Here is a 21,080-nt window from a genome sequence, read left to right on the forward strand (position 1 = left end):
AAATTGAATCGTTAGTTGAAATTCATCGAATTTGCCGATATTGGTAAAAAAAATTGATCAAAATCTATATATGCCATCGATTGATTTATTATTGACCTATTACAAGTCAAACAAATATTTTCTAATCAAACTACGCTCATACATCTCACAGATAGTGCATGTGGGGATATATATCTTCACCTGCGAGATGTATGAGAATAGTTCAGGGATAACTAAAGATTTTTATTCAATTTTTTTGCTAATATCAGCAAAATTGTCAAAATTTTACTAATAGATGGATTTAATGTATAATTACATCAAATTTCATGAGAGGACAATGTATAAACAAAAATTATAAAACAATAAATTAAAATAAAATTCACTTGATATAAAAGTGAGACAAACGTTATACATTCGATACGATCGGTACCCATTGCCTCGAAGGAACATCAACTTTAACACTAGAGTAAGATATCGTTGGTAATTATATAATCAAACAAATAGTAAATGGATAAATTGCAACCCAACCTTCTTGTGATATTGTAAATGAGTAATTACCATACATGGAAAAAAATAGCAATTTACCTCAATGTGTTTTTAAAAACAGCAATTTACCTTATATAGGTACTAGTAAAATTTTTTTATTTTAAAAAATACACAAATAGATTATTATTAATTTTTTTATAAGGGGATGATTGCTAATTTTCAATATCACATGGAGATAAATTGAGTTAAACGGGCTAATTATAATTTTGGTCCTCATATATTGCTATTAATTCATTTTCAGTCCCTAAACATATGGAAGTTCTATTTTAGTCCTTAAACTTTTAAAATATTAATAGTTTCGATCCTTATGCCTAATTAATGACTATTTTGTCCTTTCAAATAAAATATATAGTCCAACTATATTTTCCTTATGCTCACCATCAAGCCCAACGTACTTTCGAAAATAAAATTAAGCCTCCATAAATTTATACACTAGAAAAAAAATTACAATTGGCTACAATATTAGTGGCTATAGCTAAAAACCATAGTAAATGACTACTATTAACTACGGCTAAACAAAGTTGATGCAAAAAACTAATTTTTCCACAATGAAAAAATTATTTATCACGTCTAAGAGTCATGGTCAAACATTTATTATGATAAATGATTTAGCCACATTCACAAAAACCACGGCAACAACCGTTGTTTGGCTGTGGTCAATAACTATTTGCTATGACTATTTATTATTAACCATAGTTAAATATTATAATTCTTCTAGTGATACTTTGCTTTGACCGCCTTGTTCCCGGGGTATTTCAAGTTATCGATTTACAGACTTTTTCCAACCACACTATTCAAAAATACTAAGGATTTGGAATACTCGGAAACAAAATAATCAAAGAAAGATATAAATTTATTAAGGCTCAATTTTATTTTTGAAAGCATGTTGGGCCTGATCATGAGCATAGGGAAAAAATGGACTATGTGTTTTATTTGAAAGGAAAAAATGATCATTAATTAGGCCTAAAGATCGAAACTGTTAATATTTTAAAAGTTAAAGGACTAAAATAAAACTTTAATATATTTATGAACTGAAAATAAATTAGTGATAATATATGAGGGCAAAATTGTAATTATCTCGAACTAAACCCAATAGTCAATACATTTGATCTCACTGCCGGTTATTTCCACAACCCAACTGAGCGCGTGACAGTCACATAGTTGGTGGATTAGACCCGACAAAATAATCAATGGCCACGAATTCGTCACTATTACCAAAATAAATTATCAAAGAAATAAAACAAAGAAGGAATGCTATAAAACTCCAACTCCCACCCACCCTTCGCCTCACTCTTGCATGTATTGTTGCTACTAGAATCTTCTTCATTCTCGTTCTCACTCTCTATCTACAACAGGGGTGCTCTGAGGTAAAAAACTTTCGTCAAACAACTACGGCCCAGATTCATACATATTGGCTGATGTTAACAGATTTATATGTTCTGTTTTTCCTTTTTATTTTTTTGGATTCGATTCGTTATCTGTGGTTAGATGAGGATGAATCATTTTTCTTGGTCAGCGTTTTTGACTCTTGGGTTCATCTTTGCTTGATCTCGAAGCTGTTTGTTGATCTGTTGTCCTATAGGAGTGTTGTTCCGTTGAATTGTTCTTGTTTTGTTTTTTGAAGTTTTTAATCGGTATATTTCCCTCGTGAATGGTTTTTCTCTGTTGGGGTTGTATTCATCGGTGGGTTAAACCGTAGATGGGATTAGCTTGAGGTGTTTGGCGGTGTTTGTTTATGTATTTATTTGTTTTTTGTGAAGTCATTTGCAAATTTGTGCGACTGAATTCAGATGTGGATGGGTTTCACTTTTAGTCACTTGTCATGTTGTGTTTATTTATATGTTTTTTTGAGTTGTCAGAGAGAGATTGAAGTATATGGTGTTATAGGAAATTGTGGTTTGGATTGAGAGTTTCAGGGATTGTCCTTAATTTTCTTGTCCATTTTTGTGAACTGTTGTTTCTTGAAATGGTATTCTGTTAATTTTATACCATCCTGTTAATTTTATTTTTGTTGAGACTTCATTTTACTGCTTATGTTTTAAAATCTTTCAGTATTTGAGAAGTCTTTGGATTTGAACTCTGCTTTTTTGTTATGAATCCTGTGTTGTTGTGTTTATGTCGGACCTCGATGCTTTTGTTTGCTAAAGAAGTGGTGGGAAAAAGAAGAGAATGGATGTTTTTGCATGTGTTGTCTGAAAGAATGTTCGCTATAAATAAGAGCCCTTATGAATGCAATAGGTTTAACTGGTCTAGTACTCGTGTTCCGCAACGTGATTTGAAGCCTTACAATATTTGCGTGTGTATGTGTGTGTAATCATACATGTATTAATTTGAAATTTGGAGGTTGTGATGTTTGACAGCTAATACCATTGAGATTTATGTTTCCCAACCTTGACGTGTTTCGTGCGGCATACTTGTGTTTGATCTATTATTTGTATCTGACTAATTAAGTTGCGTCATCATAACTTTGTAGATCACACACAACAATGGTGAAGGCTGTCGCAGTGCTCAGCAGCAGTGAAGGTGTTAGCGGGACCATCTACTTCACCCAGGAAGGAGATGGTATTACTCATTTTCATCAAATTGAATGCTATTTCACTATTTTTTTAGTTTAAATGGATGTTTACACTCTTGTTTGTTACGTTCTTTCTTCAGGCCCAACAACTGTGACTGGAAACCTCTCTGGGCTTAAGCCTGGTCTCCATGGCTTTCATGTCCATGCCCTTGGTGACACCACCAATGGCTGCATGTCAACTGGTAATTTATGTCTATTATGTTGTATGTCTGAAATACTTGTTGTATCAATACAGGTTTCTTACTTTACTTTGGCCGATTGAAATTGTGATATTTCATTTTCTGGTAATTTCTCTCTGCAGGACCTCACTTCAATCCAGCTGGCAAAGAGCATGGTGCTCCTGATGATGAGGTTCGCCATGCTGGTGACCTTGGCAATGTCACAGTTGGAGAAGACGGTAATTAGTCTCTTTTTCTGTACTCTATATTTTTTTCTATCTACGTTACAGTGAAATTCTTTATCTTTTGAAACTGACACATCAAAATAAGAGTTGTCGTTCCTAGCCTTCACTTCCAGTAGTAGCTTATGTTATTGCTTCTACATTTGGAGCAACATGTTTTAAAGCACATATGTGTTTCATGGAATTCTGATACTAATGGAAGCTGGTAAAGAAATGTATGCCACAATTTTTGGGTTTCAAGCTTTTCTATTCTGTTCATTGGGCATTTATTGATTGGTTGTGGTGACGACATTTTGAGACTACGAGTGCTGCATGAAGTAACAACCTGCTACTGTACTTAACATAATCAGATTGTGACATCAATATATCCCTCATTTCTGCCTTCTAAATGTTTCAGGTACTGCTTCTTTCACCATTGTGGACAATCTGGTACATTATCTTCACTACCATATCCTGTAAATACCTTTGATTGGTTTTCTGGCTCAAGTATCGTAAGCTTTGTGGAATCTTGCAGATACCACTCTCAGGCCCAAATTCAATAGTTGGAAGAGCGGTAGTTGTCCATGCTGATCCTGATGATCTTGGAAGGGGTGAGCGTCCTTTATTTCCTGTGCTAAGTAAATTAGCTTTAATGCTGAACAATCACATTAACCTGAAACTAGGAATGTCCCTGCTTGAACTTATTCCGCATTCTCTTAAAACTTAATTTTATTGCTAAAATGGAAGTAGTGAAGAGGGCTCTTTAGATATGCTGGTGGAGCCAGCAGGACAGCAAACAAACTGTGGGCATAAAGAGTTTAAACTAGCTTTCGTGCAAATATGCTATTGTTGAAAGTGACTGCTAAATAAAAATCTCTCTTTGCATGAACTTAGTGTAAAAAATACCTACTGCTTGATAAAGTGCAATTACAGAAGGTTGCCATCTTGAGACTTCAGAAAAACCACGCACTCCTATTCATTTTATTTGGTTTGAATTTTCTTTGACTGGTTGGCTGTGGAGGGAGCACGGTACACCATAGTACGTTGCTATTTGAACTTTTTTTACTTGTCTATTGGTTCTTTCAGAATTAGCCAGAGAGTTTTCTGTAAAACATTAAGCAACGAAGCATCTAAAATCAATTCCCAAATGAGCAAGTTGACACCTTCTTTCACTATTGCATTTGAACAATAAATTTTTTGAAGTTATAATGGTCGTGAAATTAACTGCTTTATGTCTCGAATTGTCTGCCATCATTTCATGACTTCTTTGTTGCTTCAGGTGGACATGAACTAAGCAAAACCACTGGAAATGCTGGTGGAAGAATTGCTTGCGGTAAGGAAGTTACTTATTGTGACTCTTTTATGTCATTGAAATATATGCATGCAAAAGGGTTTACATTTACAATGCTTAAACCCAATGTAATAATGGTATTTCACATGAAAAAACTTGTATTTGCTGCCACTGCCATTACCAGAGTCAGTTATTTGTATCTTTCTCAAAGAGGGCCCAAGGCTAAACACAACATCAGTTCTCTGCAAGTATCTTAAATCTAAAGTTGCTTTTATATCGAGTCATTGGCTGGAATCTCCAGAAAGATGATAAAGATTTAAGCTTCTTCCTTATGTTTGTATGTCTACTTTTTCCCCGACCGTGTTTATGGCTTATAATTGATAGACAGCTAAAGAATGTGAATAGAGCATAGGGCAACTACATTGAATGCATACTTATGGTTCCGACAATGTTTTGCAGGTATCATTGGTCTTCAGGGCTGAATACACCTGTTGGTGCACTCTCTTCTGTAATAGCCTTTTCCTCTTTCTATTCACGAGAACACTGTTATCATTTGCTACCTTGAGGGTTCTTAATAAGGGCATGTTGGAGCGGACAACGGGTGTTTCCGTGTGTAATTTTAACGTTTAACACTATCTTTTTAAATCCAATGGTGTACTCAGATGTCTTTTGTTGTTCTGTGATTGAGCTCCAACGCGGTTGAAGTAAATGTGTTTCATGTGAAATTTATCCGTTCTTTCTATAGTTTAAAGGTCGAATCGGATTAAATTTATTGTGGCTATCCCAATCATTGGAACCTAACGGAATGTGAGTTTTGTCGAAAACTCGTATAAACATGGTGGGGTGGTAGTGTTAAAAAGTTCTTGCTTTCTCCTATGTTACACTGCTCCTGTATGTCTGGCTTATGTTTCACTTGAAAATGCTTGAGATTCATGTTCAATGAAGAGGTTGTATGTGCACATTGGTTAGGTATTTAAAAGATTATTGTTGTCTTGATTTATTAAGTATAATACAATGAGTAAATTTCAGCCATCTCTCTTCAGGTTTTGACATAACTATAAATATTTTTTATTATTTGAAAAATTATAATTATATTTTTTTTACTTTGTATGAAATTCTTTAATTATTGGATGGAGATCTAGAATTGTCGATTTTGTTTCTGTTTATGCTTTTTTGAAGAAAAATACAAATATTGTGAATATATTGGACTATGCGATTGGAAAAGTTTTAAACAAATTTGACTAGTTGTTAAATGGTTTTTAAAATTATGGAGTATAAGTAACTTTTTAATTAATGATAGAGTCTTTATAATTATATCAAACATTAAGAGAGTTTGTTATAAAATGCTTGATAAATTAGTTTTTTTTAATTTAATAAAGGTGAAATGTAATTCTAAAAATAATGAAATATATAGTAGCTCAGTTCGATCTTATGAAACAGGAAAGGAGGAACAACATAGTTATACTCATTACATTACATGTCCCAAATCTAACTCCGTGTTGGTAATATTCAAAAAATAATTTTTTATATATAAGACGCATAATAAACACATATATTCTATTATATTTTAATATTTTCAGTATCAATATGAATATTCTATTTATTATTTATTTTAAAAAATCAAGTTACTGTTCATTGGTAGGATTACTCTCTTACTAAACTTGAATTACACCCGGATGGATGTATTGTTGTGTCGGGAGTAAATTTTTCGTTCCATCTCTAAGTCAAAAAATCACGACCACATCACTTTGAATTAATCGATGAAAAATACTTTATTATTATTATTAGTTATTAATACATGATATTTATATATAATTAACAATTATTATTGATATCTCACCAACCACCACCAGGTCCACCACCACCTGCACCCCTCTCCCCCCGACCCCATCCACCCACCAAACCACCCAGGTCCACCATTTCTCTGACCTTCAATCGCGTACCCCTTTATCCAATTCACACACACACACACTACACATACAACACCCGGTCAGAACACACACATAATTCACACACACACACACACTACACATACAACACCCAGTCAAGAACACACACATAATTCACACACTGAAGCCCGACCGCTTCTGCTATAAACTGGAAGCGAATAAATCACCACCCACAACGCATGAATTTTGTAAGCATCCCGAAAATGCATTTTTTTTTCTCCCTCTTTGTTTTTCGCCTTGATTTTTTCTTGAATATTTTTGGGTAAAGTTAGTTCCTTTGATTTGTGACCGTTTTGGCTGCTGGTTTGATTCACGCTACGAAAGAGGGGAATTTAATTAAGATTTAAGTCCTATTCAAGTCACATTGGCAGGTTATTTTTTATTGGTTTATATCTTTTATTTTTGTTATTTTTCTTAAAAGAAATTCTAACTTTTTGTCTTGTTTGGTTATTGCTTCCTTGTCTCTTATTATGATGAGCGTCTGTTTGGCTGCTGTGGCATCTCAAGTAGTAAAGTTGTTGAAATCTGTGTTGTTTCCTGCACACTTCCTCTCAGTTCAAGATAAAAACCCATGTCTTATTAGTCTCTTTGTTTTAATTTGAATACTCCTATGTATGAATTTATTTAACATTTGGGATATTCAAGATTGTTTCATTTTTGCATTTGGGATTGCAGGCAGTGGAATCTGGTGTGAAGAGCATGGGGAGTGGGGTAGAGATGAGGAAGAACCAGACTTTGATATGTGCACCACTAATGGCCGACTCGGTGGATCAAGTGGTGGTGTTGATGCACACTGCAAAGTTAAAGGGAGCTGATATCGTGGAAATTAGGTTGGATCACTTGAAGAGCTTTAATGGTCGTGCCGATATTGAGAAGTTAATTAGAGAGTGCCCGTTGCCCACTCTCTTTACTTACAGGTTGATAATCAGCTCAGTTGTGAAGTTATAAGTTTTCAGTTAAAATATTTATAGGGTTTATTATGTTTCGTTTGAGTTATTCTGTTATTATGTCTATTCTTTCTGGAAATGTTCTCTTGGTAGATAAATTGTTCTCAAGGTATGAAATGTGTAATATGTCTCATAGAGACGTGAAAAGGGTGATTGAACTACAGCCAATCAATGTGAATCAAAAGGAAATGAAAGATTATTGAGTGGAGCATCACAGTAGGTTGGTGTGATAATAATGTTATGCAAAATGCCTAAATATCTCAACTTGATTTGTTGTTCGTAGATGATCAGGGTATAGTGACTATAAGCAACTACTGCATTAGCCAGAATAAATTTACACTACTATAGGTGGTTTCTATAAAGACTTGCAAAGCATGACCTCCTTTCCGCCACATAGTTCAGTTTTTGAAATTTATGTACATTGGATCTATTTGTCGTAAGCAATTTAATTACCTAACAGAGTTGTACTTCATGGACACTGGAACATTTTAATTTGGGATACTTATTTCGTGATTTTCTACTAGACCTATTTGGGAAGGTGGTCAGTACGATGGTGATGAAAATAGTCGCTTCAATGCACTTCGACTAGCCATGGAGTTGGGAGCTGATCACATTGACATTGAGCTCAAGGTACATTCTCGTCCTGAATTTTTACAATTAGAGACCCAAATTTTGTTAATTTTGATTCATAGAGTTCCTTAGATGCCGTTCGGACTACTGCAAAGATAAAAATCTATCAGTTGCAGTTCATGCAAAAACTTGAAATTGTATATTGTCTTGGAAGAATTTCAATATTTTCTTGCTTGATTAACCCACCGCTATTCTTGACTCAAAGGATCTATATGCTTTAGTAGTTATGCATAGAGTAAAGCCAGAACGGAGCAACTTCCTCACCACCACATGCATTTTTTCTGTATCAATTGATTATCCTTGTTAATTTAATAGAAAATATGCAGCATGAATCTCAATTGATATATTATCCCAAATTTCAGATTATTTTTCTGGCCCTTGCTTATCATGTTCTATATAATTTATACATAGTATCTTATACTTGACTACTTCCTTGAAGGCTGCTCATGAATTCAACAATTTTATTCGTGGAAACAAGCCCGAAAAGTGCAAAGTTATAGTTTCTTCACACAATTATGACAATACTCCTTCGGCTGAGGATCTGGGAAACCTTGTTGCCAGAATACAAGCAGCTGGAGCAGACATAGTTAAATTTGCTACAACAGCATTAGACATCACAGATGTAGTGAGAGTTTTTCAGATAATGGTTCATTCCCAAGTAAGTGTCTAAGCTGTGCAACAATTTTCTGGCCAATTATTTTCCTGAATGCCCCTTTGACAGTTTTCTGCATGCCCGCTTCTCGGACGAAATGATTCTGCTTTATCAGAAGACTTTAAATAATGCTGTGGACTTTATTTCCTAAAATCATAATTATGCTATGAATGCGAAAACCAGTGTGCTATATGTAAAATCAAGGTTCAGGATAAAAGAGGGCCATTCAGGGTTTTGTTATTTAACAGCACGTGTTTTTTTTTCTTGAATTTTAACCACATTAAATGTGTTCCCTTTCCTTGCTGTTCCTCCCTCTGAGATGTTGACTCAATCATAGATAGCACATTATATGCCTTGCACTGTCTTATTTCTGTATTTGTCTTCTATTCAGTAGTTTTATGCTTGCAATTCCTTGTTTGTTGTTTCGAGTTGATTGAATCTGTGGATACAATAAAGTGCTTTAGGTATTACAGCTTCTCAGTCTTTTATTGTAAAGTATATTAATCTTCAGATACCAATTATTGCCATGGTTATGGGAGAGAGAGGATTGATATCGAGGATACTATGTCCTAAATTTGGTGGATACCTCACATTCGGTACTCTGGAACCAGGGAAGGTGTCTGCTCCTGGGCAGCCGACAATTGACGAGTTGGTTAACATTTTCAATCTTAGATTGATTGATACTGATACAAGGGTATTTGGTATCATTGGGAAGCCAGTCAGTCACAGTAAATCACCCAAATTATACAATGCAGCTTTCAAAGCAGCTGGCTTCAATGGAGTATATGTACATTTGTTGGTCGATGACGTTCCAAAATTCTTTGAGACCTATTCCTCCACAGATTTTTCTGGTTTCAGGTGAATTCTTTGTCATGCTTTCCATTTGCTTTATGCTTCTTGTAAAGCTTTTGTGTCATATTACCTGGATTTTTGCCTTGCATTCTATTTTACCCTACGGAAGTAAGTTTGATGATTGTTTGACTGTTACAGCATTACCATTCCTCATAAGGAAGTGGCTCTTGCCCTTTGTGATGAAGTTGATCCCACTGCCAAGGTAGCTCGGTCACATCCATCTAGCCTAATTAATGATGCTACTCAGTGTTATCACATTCATGTTGCATCTAAAATTATTTCTTGAATATTACCAGGCAATAGGGGCGGTAAATTGCGTCATCAGGCGACCAACTGATGGACATCTGTTCGGTTGTAATACTGACTACATTGGTGCAATTTCTGCAATTGAAGATGGCCTACTAGGTTTATTCTATGATTTTTTGGATCAATCATAGCGACCTCCCTTCGTAACTATACCCTTTTTCTTTTTAAATTACAAGAACCTTCCTCTGAGTTTTCTCCTTTAAAAAGCCCTAGGGAATAGAACATTAACATCCATTAAATTTCTAAACAAAGGGAATGAGATGGCTTGTAAATGTTGTAAATTGAATGGTAGAATTCTAATAATTTCAAAAGGAGAAGGGGTATAATCAGTGATTACACTTAAGTCCCAGGGAGGTCATTGAAATTAAGCCTAATTTGTTTAGTTTACTGCATCCCTCCTTGAAATTGACGTTCTAGAGTCTGTACCATTTTGCTTCTACAGGTTCACATCATGGACCCACTGGTGCTGGGTCACCCTTGGCTGGTAAACTGTTTGTTGTCATTGGTGCTGGTGGTGCAGGAAAGGCACTTGCTTATGGCGCAAAAAGAAAGGGAGCAAAAGTTGTGATTGCTAACCGTACCTATGGTAAGATGCTTGTTTCATCTCGTAGCCTGAACATTTTATCATATTTTATAGACGTTAACTGATAATGGAATGTGGAGTAAAAATCTTATGTTGTTCATCTTTTTACCCTTCTCTTTCCGCAAGATCGAGCTAGAGAACTTGCTGAGATTGTTGGAGGGCAGGCTTTGTCTCTTGCTGAGCTAGGTGATTTCCATCCAGAGTCCGGAATGATACTTGCAAACACAACTTCTATTGGGATGCAACCGAAGGTTGAAGAGACGCCTGTTCCCAAGGTTATTATGCCTATATTCTTTCATCATATCTCTATGTCGTTCCTTCCACCTCAACTGCTTCAGTTTTCCACCTTGAAAATAGAATTCTTGCCTGTCCATAAATTTGGGCCTCTTCGACATAGTATTTTTCTGCCATGAAATCCAAAAATTAGGACTATAAACATGTTGAGTTGAGCCCCCCCCCCCCCCCACCACCAAAAAAAAAAAAAAAAAAGAAGAAAAGAAAAGAGTGTCCCAACTTGGTTTGAATTTCTTAGCTAGTTTGAGTTGTTCAGGACTTTTGGTTATCAGTTGAGTCGATCTCGAGCAGGTTGCATTTCTTGCGTATATTTTACTATACGTTAACTGATTGATAAAGCTTGAGTTGAGCTGAAAACACGTGGTTGAGCTTGGTTTGTTACACTTGACGAACTAAGATCATATCGAGTTGAGTATCAAATGGGCATGATTGAATTTTTTAACCAATAATCTGAACATGTTCTCATCCCGCTGAAATACGCCTTAGAATTCTTGAATGCCTGTTGCTTCACCTACTCTTTTAGGACCTTGTCCGTCTCAAAATTCTCTTTTCCTCCTTTTTCTTTTTCGCCTTATGTTATTTTCTGATTTTGGTAATATGACTTGAGGTGAACTGCTCAAACTTACTCTATTTGATTTGAAAAACTTCTGAACAGTCTAACTCCAAGACTTTCCTCTGATTTTACGGTAATATTAGAAAACATAAGTCCATCATCTGGTCTTGCAGGAAGCCTTGAGACATTACAAGCTCGTTTTTGATGCTGTTTACACTCCCAAAATCACCCGACTCTTGCGGGAAGCTGAAGAAATGGGAGCCAAAATCGTCACAGGAGTCGAGATGTTCATCGGACAGGCATACGAACAATATGAAAGGTTTACTGGTTTGCCAGGTAAAGTAGAACTCAAACAAAACATCTACCGCATTCGCAGCTACTGCGAGTGTTTTATTTCGTTTGGCTGATTATCCTTCATCTTATTACAGCTCCGAAGCAACTATTTAAGGACATTGTGAATTGACGACAAGGCTTCCTTTGCTCCTCCTGTTAATTATTCCACATCGAGAGCAAATCATTTCTTTGGAGGCTCACAAATTCAATGATTTTCCTCCAAGAGACTATACGTCGGTCGTCTAATGTAATGTATCCGGTCGGAACTGAATTTGTCGATCGACTTCAAGTAAGGCTCTTTTTGTTGTATCATCATTCTTTTTGTTCTTCCACCCACGGAACATGGATTGTAACATGAACATTAGTGATTATATCATGAGCTTTGGTTTTGAGTATGAAACATCATACTTGAGTTTAATTTGATTGTCCATGGAATCGAGTTCGAATTGAGTCAAATACGAATTGAGTCGGAGTTATTTGATGTTTTTATTTAATTTATTTTTTTTATATCAATTTGCCATCTCAATTTTGTAAAATTTGTATTTGGTATGTTTGTTTTTTTGGCGATTTTTCTGCTAGAAAAACATTAGAAGCAGTGTATGTCTCAAAAATATCATATCATAGTCCTTACATATCACATGTGCACTTAGTGATGACAACGGGGTGAGTCCGCACGTAAACTCTGGACTTGTACCCCCCCCCCCCCGCCCTTTGGTTTTGCCCAATTTAAAATTTTTATTTTTTTAATTAAATAATATCAATTTAAATTTAGTAATTTAATATAATTTTTTTATCTAAAATAAATTATATAATACAAAAAATACATTCAATTAAAATTTTATTTCTCAATAAGTAATATTCGTTTAGATTTAAATACTTTATTATAATTTTTAATGTCAAATTAATTGTATAAGACAAAGTATACACTCAACTAAGTTTTTATTTTATTTTTAAGTAATAGCATTTTAAATTTAGTAATTTAAATTGAGAGATATATATTGAGAGATAATGATAGTAGAAAGTATTAAAATAAAAATAAAATAATTTTGATAACCAAATATGAAAATTAAGGGTAAAATTGCCATTACATAAAAAGATAATAGAAAAAATAAATAAAAAAATATGAATTGGGTACTAAAGTGATATTCATTGTAAAACTTGGGTACTAATCAAGTCATTTGTAATTACTCATGTACCAAAATGATATTAATGGAGAAATTCGAGTACTAATTGAGTTAAATTTGATTTGAATTGCTGAATTATAATTACTTTTCTATATTATAATTAAAAAAAATACTTTTTTCTAGTAAAGAAATAATTTGATAATATGGCATGAGGGTAATTTTATTCGAATAATTAGTTTAGGAGATAAGTGTTATATTTTATTAGTTTAGGGGCTGAAACGAGATTTGACGCATAATTTAGGAGGTAAATTGTATTTAATCCTTATTTATATACGAATCATGTGGGCATTTTTGACATTTAATTATCTAAGCTAGTCCAATATTAATATCGGGCCGCAATTGTTCGTAGTAAATAGTTACTAAATGGGCTGGACTTGAATTTGGGCTTTGAGTTGGGCTTGGGAAATTGTATACCCAAATCAAACGTAGCAAAAATGGGCTAACTGGGCTTCTGAATGGATAGTCCGACCCGATCCATTGACATTTAGGGTTCGTTTTTCCCTCCAAAATGGTAAACTGAGTGCTCCACTCCACCCCTATTTTCCCTCCAATTCCATTTCTGCCCCAGCCCTAACTTGCGCACCTCACGTGACTCTCTGCTTCATTCGATCAGTCTTACGACCAGAACCAGTCACTCCCTGCTTCTACTGAATCCTGTAATTTTTTCTCTTTTGATTTTCAGTTTTTCTTTTAGTATTTTTTGGAATTATGAATTCGTGCTCTTTTTTTTTCTGTATAATAAATTTGTGAGTTTTCTGGATTTGCAGATGAATTGAAATGGGTCCTCTTGAAGATGAAGGAAATCGCAGCGGTGATGATTCAAGAAACGACAATTTGGGTGCAGATTTGAGCGACATGGCAACCCAGCAAATCGACAGTCAATTTTCTCCCGGTAATTTATTTTCCCCTTTATGGGTTACTAAGTGATAAAATTAGTCGTACGCTGTTTTATAATTATAACAGTACTGGAAATGATTAAATTGTTGGGTTCTGATTTTTAATAACTAGGAGTTTTTATTCTTTCTCAGTAAAGTTAGGTTTCTTGGTAATAAAGATTTATGTTTCTTCGACAAAGATTATGTTTTCAATATTGCGAAATCACCCTGCAATGAGCGTTTCATTATTCAAATTTTCTTTTGTGTACTTTTCACTTTGTGTTGATCTGATGGTGAATAATGTGTTAGGGTCAGTAAGTTAAATTGCCAGACGACAAATGCTTATTTAGTAAATTTGGTAACTTAATTAGTAAAATTTGCATCTATTTTTGTAAAAGAAGATTTCTTGTTAGTGCTTGGAAACTTGTAGTGTTTAGTGGTCTGAGGTTTATGGTTACCAAGTTGAAGTTTTGTGATCAAGTGGAAAACCTGCTTGTTATTTAGCTTTTGCAGTACAATTTTAATGAATATGTGATCGATATTTGATATATGTATGGTTGCATTTATGTTCATAATCAAATTTCAAAATGTTTTCTGTCTACTAGTGCTTGATATGAGTAATAGTATAATCTTCTCTTGGCATAAATTTGTCTTCAAGATAAGCAATTCTGAATCAGTTTTCTGCTGCCTTTGCCTTTGATCTAGCAGTTTGCTTAAAGAACTCTAGTGTTCGTTCACTAACAAATTTTTAGCTGAATAAAAGTTGTTGAGGGATGCAGGCAAAAGTGTTTTGTCGGTTATTTTTCTTTAAAAACTAAGATGGGCCTTTTCTTGTTTCTGTAATATGTCAGGTGGCATTTCTGAAAGTGATGGAGCTGGTGATTTTCTACATCTTATGAATACAGTGCCTGTCGCTGATGCTTGTCTATTGGAAGATGCATTTGAAACTCAATTTGTGGATCTTGCTGGTGAAACTCAAGTCTTGGATGATCTTGAGTTTTTAAACGAGTTCACTGCTGAAGTTGGCGGTGTGAGCAAATGTGGAGGAACATATGAAACCCAGGCTTTGTGTGACACCCAATTATTGTCACAGGATGACTCTGTGAAAATTGATTGCAGTATTTCAGTTGGATTGAAGAGCACAATGGACAATTATATTCCCGTACAAGTTGATAATAGTTCTGGAACACCATCTGAGACATACAGTAATGAAGGGCATCGATCAGGTCAATTCTGTTTCTACAATGTCTACCTTTTGGTTATTGATTTAATTTTCTATTTCCCATAGTTTATAGCTGTAATTCTAGCATAATATCTGATATCGATTCTTTAAGATAATTTTGGCAATACCATATCTGTCTCGTTCATTTAAGTATTTAATTGATTCAGCCAAGTCTTGCCCTATGGATAAGGATCTTTAAGAAGAGTGTACACTGTTCTTATTTCTTGATTACAAAATTTTTGAGATTATAGAAGTATTCGTTCTTATTTTGTGGTGATGTTACTAGTTCATCCTTTAGTACTCAAACAAGAGGGTGTTTTTTGGTGTGTGACAAAGACAAGCACATGTAACTCAGTGCTTGGTTCTTAAGAGTGTTTAGTTTCTTGATGAGCTTTTCTTTTCTCTTGGAAATTTATTTCTGTTTTAGGATTGCTCAATCAGAAAAATATAGGCTTCTGTGGATGGCAACTTTGTTCCTTTTGTTGATCTGGCCATGATAATGTATTGTTTCAGGATCCATCTGCAGAGGATTTACTTCAATCCGTGCTGCATCAACTAGGGCCTCAGGTTTGGCAGCCCGTGCCAAAGGAGCTAACCACAATTTGTGTACCACTAGTAGTGACAAATCTTCTCTAGAACAACAAACACGTGAACAAGATGGTTCATCTGTTGTTGGCTATATGTCAAAGTCTGGCAGGGAAAATGACCAGGAATGTAGTGAGAATGAGTATGGTGAAGACACTGAGGAACTAAGGAATTCAATGAAGGTTGGTTGTACAGCTGTGAGGAAGCTTTTTGAAGAGGATGAAGTTGCTGAAGTTGATCAATCAGAAGCTGGCATTAACAAGACAGATGATAATGGCATTAACCAGACAGATGATAATCTTAACAAACCTGATGCTTCTGAAAATTGCTTGGCAGGGTTGAGCTATGCCAATTCTCAGGAACCAGGAGAGTTATCACAAGCCTATGCACTTGAGGTTGTGGACAGGTTTCTTGATCTTAATGTCATGGAATATGATGAAGGGTTTGGCTCAAGAGTCCACCATGCAGGAAAATCAAATGTTGTCTCTGCTGCAAAAGGTTCTCGAGATCTGGCCAAAAGTTCTATCCTCAAAAGCACAGATGTAGAATGTGGAATTTATGATTGGGATGATACTCGTGAAGATGATGGTGGGGGAGACTTTTTCTTGAAGAAGAAACAACTTTTCTTTGACAAGGAAAGTCCAAAAAAGAGATGCCTTACCGAACCGAGGAAACCTAGGTATACTGACGTTAGAGGTGGTAAGGCTGGTCGAAATAATGGAGATGGAAAAGATCAAAAGGACGCCAAGAATAAATTAGGGGATTCAGTTTACTCAGATTCAGGGTTGATGATGCATAAACTGAGAGCAAAAAGAAAATCTCTTTATTGTGGAGAAGAGGCAGTCAACAAGGATCTTAGAAAGGATTTTGATGAACAGTTAAAGGTGGTGTCTGGCCCCCAATTGGCAGATAATTATTCAAACAAGGACGTTCAAGATATAGGAAATATAGGTCCTGATACGCAGATTGCTGCTGAAGCCATGGAGACTCTGTGTTTTGAATTACACTTGGCTGATGGTTCTAGTAATGGTCCTAATAAAGGTGCTGTTGGCACAGCAAAACCTACCAGGAAAAATCGAATGAGGAATAGAAATGTGCACTCAGAACAATGCAGAAAAACAACATATCCGGCTAGTGTTAGAGTTACTAGACAAGCCAAACAGATAAAAAGGACCAGCGTTGACGCAAGTAACGGATCCTCTCTTTCACCAAAACGGTCCAAAAAAATTAGGAAGGGACATGAAACTGTGCTAAGGGAGGCAGAACAAAGGACGATTTCCGATGTGAATGATTTCTCATATCATGGAACAGAATCAACTGATCAAACTTCTGAAAAGAAGTCTCAGTTGGAGGAGCAGCTTTCAAATTCGGTTCCCGTGGCTCATCGGACTAGGAAATACACGGAATTAAATGGTTCAAAAGCAGCTGCTAATTCATTTGATGCTGCGGAGGAGATAAATGATCTGATAAGCACTCGTGTCGTGAGAAAAAGGAGAACAGCTGTCAAAGATAAAAATGCTGAAATGGTCACCAGGGAGAAAATTAAAATGGTTGGATCAACCGGGTCTAAAAGTTTGGATAGAACATGTGTTGGTACACTTAGTGCTGCAAATATCGACAGGACATATAATCTACGAGGAAAAAGATCCCAACAAGAAAAATTGTTTGAGCATAAAGCCAACACACAAAATCATGGAAGGTTAAAAAGATCAAGGGAGGTCGCTGCAAGTACTGTAAATCCTGGCAGTAGTCATTTGAATCAGTTACATAATGGTTCAGCGTTGTCTTCCTTAGATACACAGTCCGGAGGAATGCTCTTACACCAAACTATTGTCAATGGAAGTTCGAGGAATGATTCTGCTGAACATGATTCTAATTGCATGGATGCAAAAGCAAGTTTACATGATGCGGCTGGCACCAGCACATCTAAGCAGCATGATGAGAAAACTGATGATGAGACATCTGCTGAAGGCGCAGAAACAAATGGCAAAGCAGAAGCATCACCAAGAGAAAGATGCGGAATTTCCTCGTCAGCTTGTGTTACACCTGCCACTTGTACAACACCAATAAACAATGTATCTCCTATCTGCATGGGTGATGAATATCACAAACAGTCTTGCAGGAAGAGCCTATCCAGGTTTTCTCTTATCAGAGAAATTAACAACTTGGTAACTGGCTCACCAGGACCATATAGCACAATGAAAGACTCAAGAAAGAGGAAAGATATCACAAACATCAAAGTGTTGTTTAGTCAACACCTGGATGTGGATGTTACCAAGCTGCAGAAAAGGGTATCTTATTTTGTTTGCTTGCTCATTTGTGCAACTTAAATACGTTGAGTTGCAGATTATTTAGTTATATTTTTTCTTACAGATATTGGCTCGGCTGGGCGGTGCGGTTGCGTCCTCTATGGCAGATGCCACACATTTTGTGGCTGATGAGTTTGTACGCACTAGGAATATGCTAGAAGCAATTGCCTATGGGAAACCGGTGGTTACTCACTTATGGCTTGAAAGTTGTGGACAAGCTAGTTGTCTTATCGATGAGAAAAATTACATACTTAGAGATGCAAGGAAGGAAAGGGAGTATGGCTTCTCTTTGCCAGGTTCTCTCTCAAGAGCATGTCAGCATCCTCTTTTACAGGTAAATATCAGATTGTTTAGAAATGAGATTCTTTAACTTCACAATTCTCTCACAAATCTTAGTGCAGGGACAAAAAGTATTGGTCACCCCAAACACTAAGCCTGGTAAGGACATTCTAGCAAATTTGGTCAAGGCGGTTGGTGGTTTGGTAAGTACTTTCCTGGAGTTTTTCCTTGAATGCTCAATTGAAATTGATTGTCAAGTGATTGATGATTCTCTCTTCTATGCATGATCACTTAATCACTTATCTCCGTTTAGCTTTTGAGTTATTCACCTCTTTCTTTTCTTCACTCCTTGCTGGTGATGGAATGAGAGATGGATTTACTCCTGGTAAAACTGAAAGAGCCTTAAGTTATGTCTCCCTTTGAGAACTTACATTTGGAACTTGTTTTAGCTTCTGCATTGTGTATGAACTACGTGGCAATATAGAAAATATAAATGTTTTCTTCGCGACTCTGAGTTGCTAAGCACCCATTTTCTGGAGGCCATTTTCATGTAAAGTGTCGATACCATTGCTGGAGGTGCTCTGTTCTTAAAACTTGTGTATCATCATTCTTCAGCGAATTTCCTGAAATTCTTGGATGCTTATCATTGGAGCAGCTGGTCTTTGTTTTCTCATCAGGGGCTAGCTTTTAGTTGCTTGCAACTTCTTTTTGGTGGTTGTTCTAATAGGACTAGCCTACAACATTAGTTCCATTACTGTATAGTTTATGGATTGCTGTTTTCTCCTTAACTTTTCTCTTCAATGATTTGCTCTGTTCTTTTATGTTTATTGTTTCTCTTCTTTTTTCTTTAATTATTATTTGTTGGCGGTCGGTATGGGGAGCTCAGTTTCTGCTTGTTTTTGGTGAGAGCTGCCTGTGGTTTGTTTTAATGCATTTTGCAATGTAAGGCTATTAAGCAAATGATTTCCCTCCTTGGATTAATTTTCAGATCGTTCCTGTCACAAGTTGCAATAACTCCCTGTAAATTCTATTTAACTGTGAGCTTGTTCATATGCATATAGCATGTGTAATTGGTCTTATTTCGTTTTGACTTTAATGAACACAATGTTAGGAGCTGTACTAAAGTTTCAGTCTATGTTTTTCATCAAAACTGTCTGAATCTCGTACATTGCTCATCAGGCGGTTGAGAGACTTGGCAGATCTGTATTGAAAGATGAAAAACTTCCAGACGATCTTCTGATTCTGTCCTGTGAAGAAGACTATGACATCTGTGTTCCTTTTCTTGAGAAAGGTTGAAATACTCTCCCTTCAAAATCTTACTGTTAGCTAAAACCAAAGAACAAATCTTTTCACCAGCATATATTTGCAGGTGGAGCTGTCTACAGTTCAGAGCTGCTGTTGAATGGAATCGTTAAACAGAAGCTAGAGTATGAAAGGTTCGTGCCCCCCCCCCCCCCCCGGGCCCCCGTCCCTTGAATTATGCTGGGGAGTACATAAGATACTGTGTCTATATATAAATGTCTTTAATTCGCTTTCTATTCACAGGCATCGCCTCTTTGCTGACCATGTCAAAAGGACTCGTTCCACAATATGGGTGAAAAAGAAGAACCAATATCTTCCTGTAACGAAATGCAAATAAGTAGGGTGGTATTGTTAATCTATCTGCATCTCCTGTGCCATTGTCAATATGCTGCTGTGTAAGTTATGAAGCCATATGGTCAGTCTTGCAGTTTTACTTGTACATAAGTTGGTTACCCTACTACAGACCACTCCCATCTTCATACTGCCCCTTTTCTGTTCAATCCGTTGTACATGCTTCCTATTCTTCTTTTCTTTTCTTTTCTTTTTTTTTAAAAATATTTTGTTCTATCTTATGTATTAGACATTTATGGTTTTTGTTAAAAGTAATCTATTTACACTCATCAAAACATAAAAGGCTTTCTATTTGGCGTTTCACGCGTAAATATGAGAATATTGTGTCATATCAGTATAAAATGTATGTATTTGTTTAAATAAGTAATGTATTCCTTGTTTGTGGAGTCATTTAAAATTTTTAGTTTAAATTCATTAATCCCAATGGTGGTGTCGATATCAGGAAGCAATGTGTTTATCATCCATGAAATGCAAAGGGAATATAATTCTTGACTTGTGTGCTTATTGTGGTTCTGATTCAATCAATATATTAATATAATTATAAATAAATTATATAATTCACATAAGTGAAATAAATAATTCATAATTTTGAATTTGTTGATTATTCCTCATTATTATTTAGATACTCTGACCCAAAATAATGATTGCGATCACTTTCTTCAATGTTATATTACAAAAAATATTATCAATATATGTAAAAGAATTTACTGTTTCAAGTTTATTTTTCTGAAACCCATAACGTCAGGATTAAATGCAACAAATTTTCCATAAAAAATGTTAAATGGCAAACAAAGTTTGTAAATAAAAATGGTTTAATAAAAGGGCAATAATACGGTCCAGTGTGGGTTGGGAGTCGGTAAACTTCTTCATTTAGAATTTAGTGGTCATATTACCTATTAGCATTTTCTCAGAGGTAAGCTGTAGAGTGTATGTATTACAACTCACTCTTTGAGATTTGCTACAATTATATATATACATATATATTTAAAAAATTATAAATACTTTATTGATTTTAAAGACTGTTTAATAATTAACTTAATTCATTAATTTTGATTAAATATTTATGCAATTATTTTGATGAATTGACAAAAATATCCTTATAGA

The 21,080-nt window shown here is 35.4% G+C and overlaps 3 protein-coding genes across 6 annotated transcripts; all 3 read left to right on the plus strand.

Annotated features, from left to right (window-relative positions):
• Positions 1-1,735: 1,735 nt before the first annotated feature.
• Positions 1,736-5,448, plus strand: LOC105156927 (superoxide dismutase [Cu-Zn]). Its single transcript, XM_088878044.1, has 8 exons — positions 1,736-1,892; positions 2,999-3,087; positions 3,181-3,282; positions 3,402-3,497; positions 3,898-3,929; positions 4,015-4,090; positions 4,759-4,812; positions 5,230-5,448. Exons 2-8 carry the CDS (start codon positions 3,012-3,014, stop codon positions 5,250-5,252), a joined length of 459 nt encoding a protein of 152 aa, XP_088734170.1. The 5' UTR covers positions 1,736-1,892; positions 2,999-3,011; the 3' UTR covers positions 5,253-5,448.
• Positions 5,449-6,631: 1,183 nt separating this feature from the next.
• On the plus strand, positions 6,632-12,376 carry MEE32 (dehydroquinate dehydratase, putative / shikimate dehydrogenase). Of its 4 annotated transcripts, XM_020692731.2 has the most exons (12): positions 6,632-6,907; positions 7,044-7,090; positions 7,395-7,636; positions 8,191-8,296; positions 8,736-8,954; positions 9,445-9,806; positions 9,939-10,002; positions 10,097-10,205; positions 10,549-10,692; positions 10,816-10,964; positions 11,710-11,872; positions 11,965-12,376. In XM_020692731.2, the coding sequence occupies exons 3-12, from the start codon at positions 7,419-7,421 to the stop codon at positions 11,997-11,999; spliced, it is 1,569 nt and encodes a 522-aa protein (XP_020548390.1). In that variant the 5' UTR covers positions 6,632-6,907; positions 7,044-7,090; positions 7,395-7,418; the 3' UTR covers positions 12,000-12,376. The 4 variants fall into 4 exon arrangements, with proteins under 4 accessions (XP_020548390.1, XP_011071494.1, XP_011071495.1 ...); XM_011073192.3 differs by lacking the exon at positions 7,044-7,090; XM_011073193.3 differs by lacking the exon at positions 7,044-7,090 and having other exon boundaries at positions 6,634-6,907; positions 9,460-9,806.
• Positions 12,377-13,557: 1,181 nt separating this feature from the next.
• LOC105156929 (BRCT domain-containing DNA repair protein) lies at positions 13,558-20,258 on the plus strand. The gene is made up of 9 exons (XM_011073197.3): positions 13,558-13,709; positions 13,821-13,945; positions 14,780-15,154; positions 15,664-18,026; positions 18,109-18,378; positions 18,446-18,526; positions 19,503-19,614; positions 19,693-19,759; positions 19,869-20,258. Exons 2-9 carry the CDS (start codon positions 13,831-13,833, stop codon positions 19,960-19,962), a joined length of 3,477 nt encoding a protein of 1,158 aa, XP_011071499.1. The 5' UTR covers positions 13,558-13,709; positions 13,821-13,830; the 3' UTR covers positions 19,963-20,258.
• The last annotated feature ends 822 nt before the right edge of the window (positions 20,259-21,080 follow it).

This window comes from Sesamum indicum, linkage group LG3 (assembly GCF_026168435.1).
Source record: "Sesamum indicum cultivar Baizhima isolate 11 linkage group LG3, ASM2616843v1, whole genome shotgun sequence".
NCBI classification, from domain to species: domain Eukaryota; kingdom Viridiplantae; phylum Streptophyta; class Magnoliopsida; order Lamiales; family Pedaliaceae; genus Sesamum; species Sesamum indicum.

What these genes read in the sequence shown, in the direction of transcription:
- MEE32 (XM_011073192.3), top strand. An exon ending in GATTGCTAACCGTACCTATG is followed by an intron (nt 10,693 to 10,815) that starts GTAAGATGCTTG and finishes TCTTTCCGCAAG; the next exon opens with ATCGAGCTAGAGAACTTGCT. An exon ending in AAGAGACGCCTGTTCCCAAG is followed by an intron (nt 10,965 to 11,709) that starts GTTATTATGCCT and finishes CTGGTCTTGCAG; the next exon opens with GAAGCCTTGAGACATTACAA.
- LOC105156929 (XM_011073197.3), top strand. Translation starts at nt 13,831, where the DNA reads ATGGGTCCTCTTGAAGATGAAGGAAATCGCAGCGGTGATGATTCAAGA. An exon ending in CGACAGTCAATTTTCTCCCG is followed by an intron (nt 13,946 to 14,779) that starts GTAATTTATTTT and finishes GTAATATGTCAG; the next exon opens with GTGGCATTTCTGAAAGTGAT. An exon ending in TAATGAAGGGCATCGATCAG is followed by an intron (nt 15,155 to 15,663) that starts GTCAATTCTGTT and finishes GTATTGTTTCAG; the next exon opens with GATCCATCTGCAGAGGATTT.
- LOC105156927 (XM_088878044.1), top strand. Translation starts at nt 3,012, where the DNA reads ATGGTGAAGGCTGTCGCAGTGCTCAGCAGCAGTGAAGGTGTTAGCGGG. An exon ending in TCACCATTGTGGACAATCTG is followed by an intron (nt 3,930 to 4,014) that starts GTACATTATCTT and finishes GGAATCTTGCAG; the next exon opens with ATACCACTCTCAGGCCCAAA. An exon ending in TCCTGATGATCTTGGAAGGG is followed by an intron (nt 4,091 to 4,758) that starts GTGAGCGTCCTT and finishes TTGTTGCTTCAG; the next exon opens with GTGGACATGAACTAAGCAAA.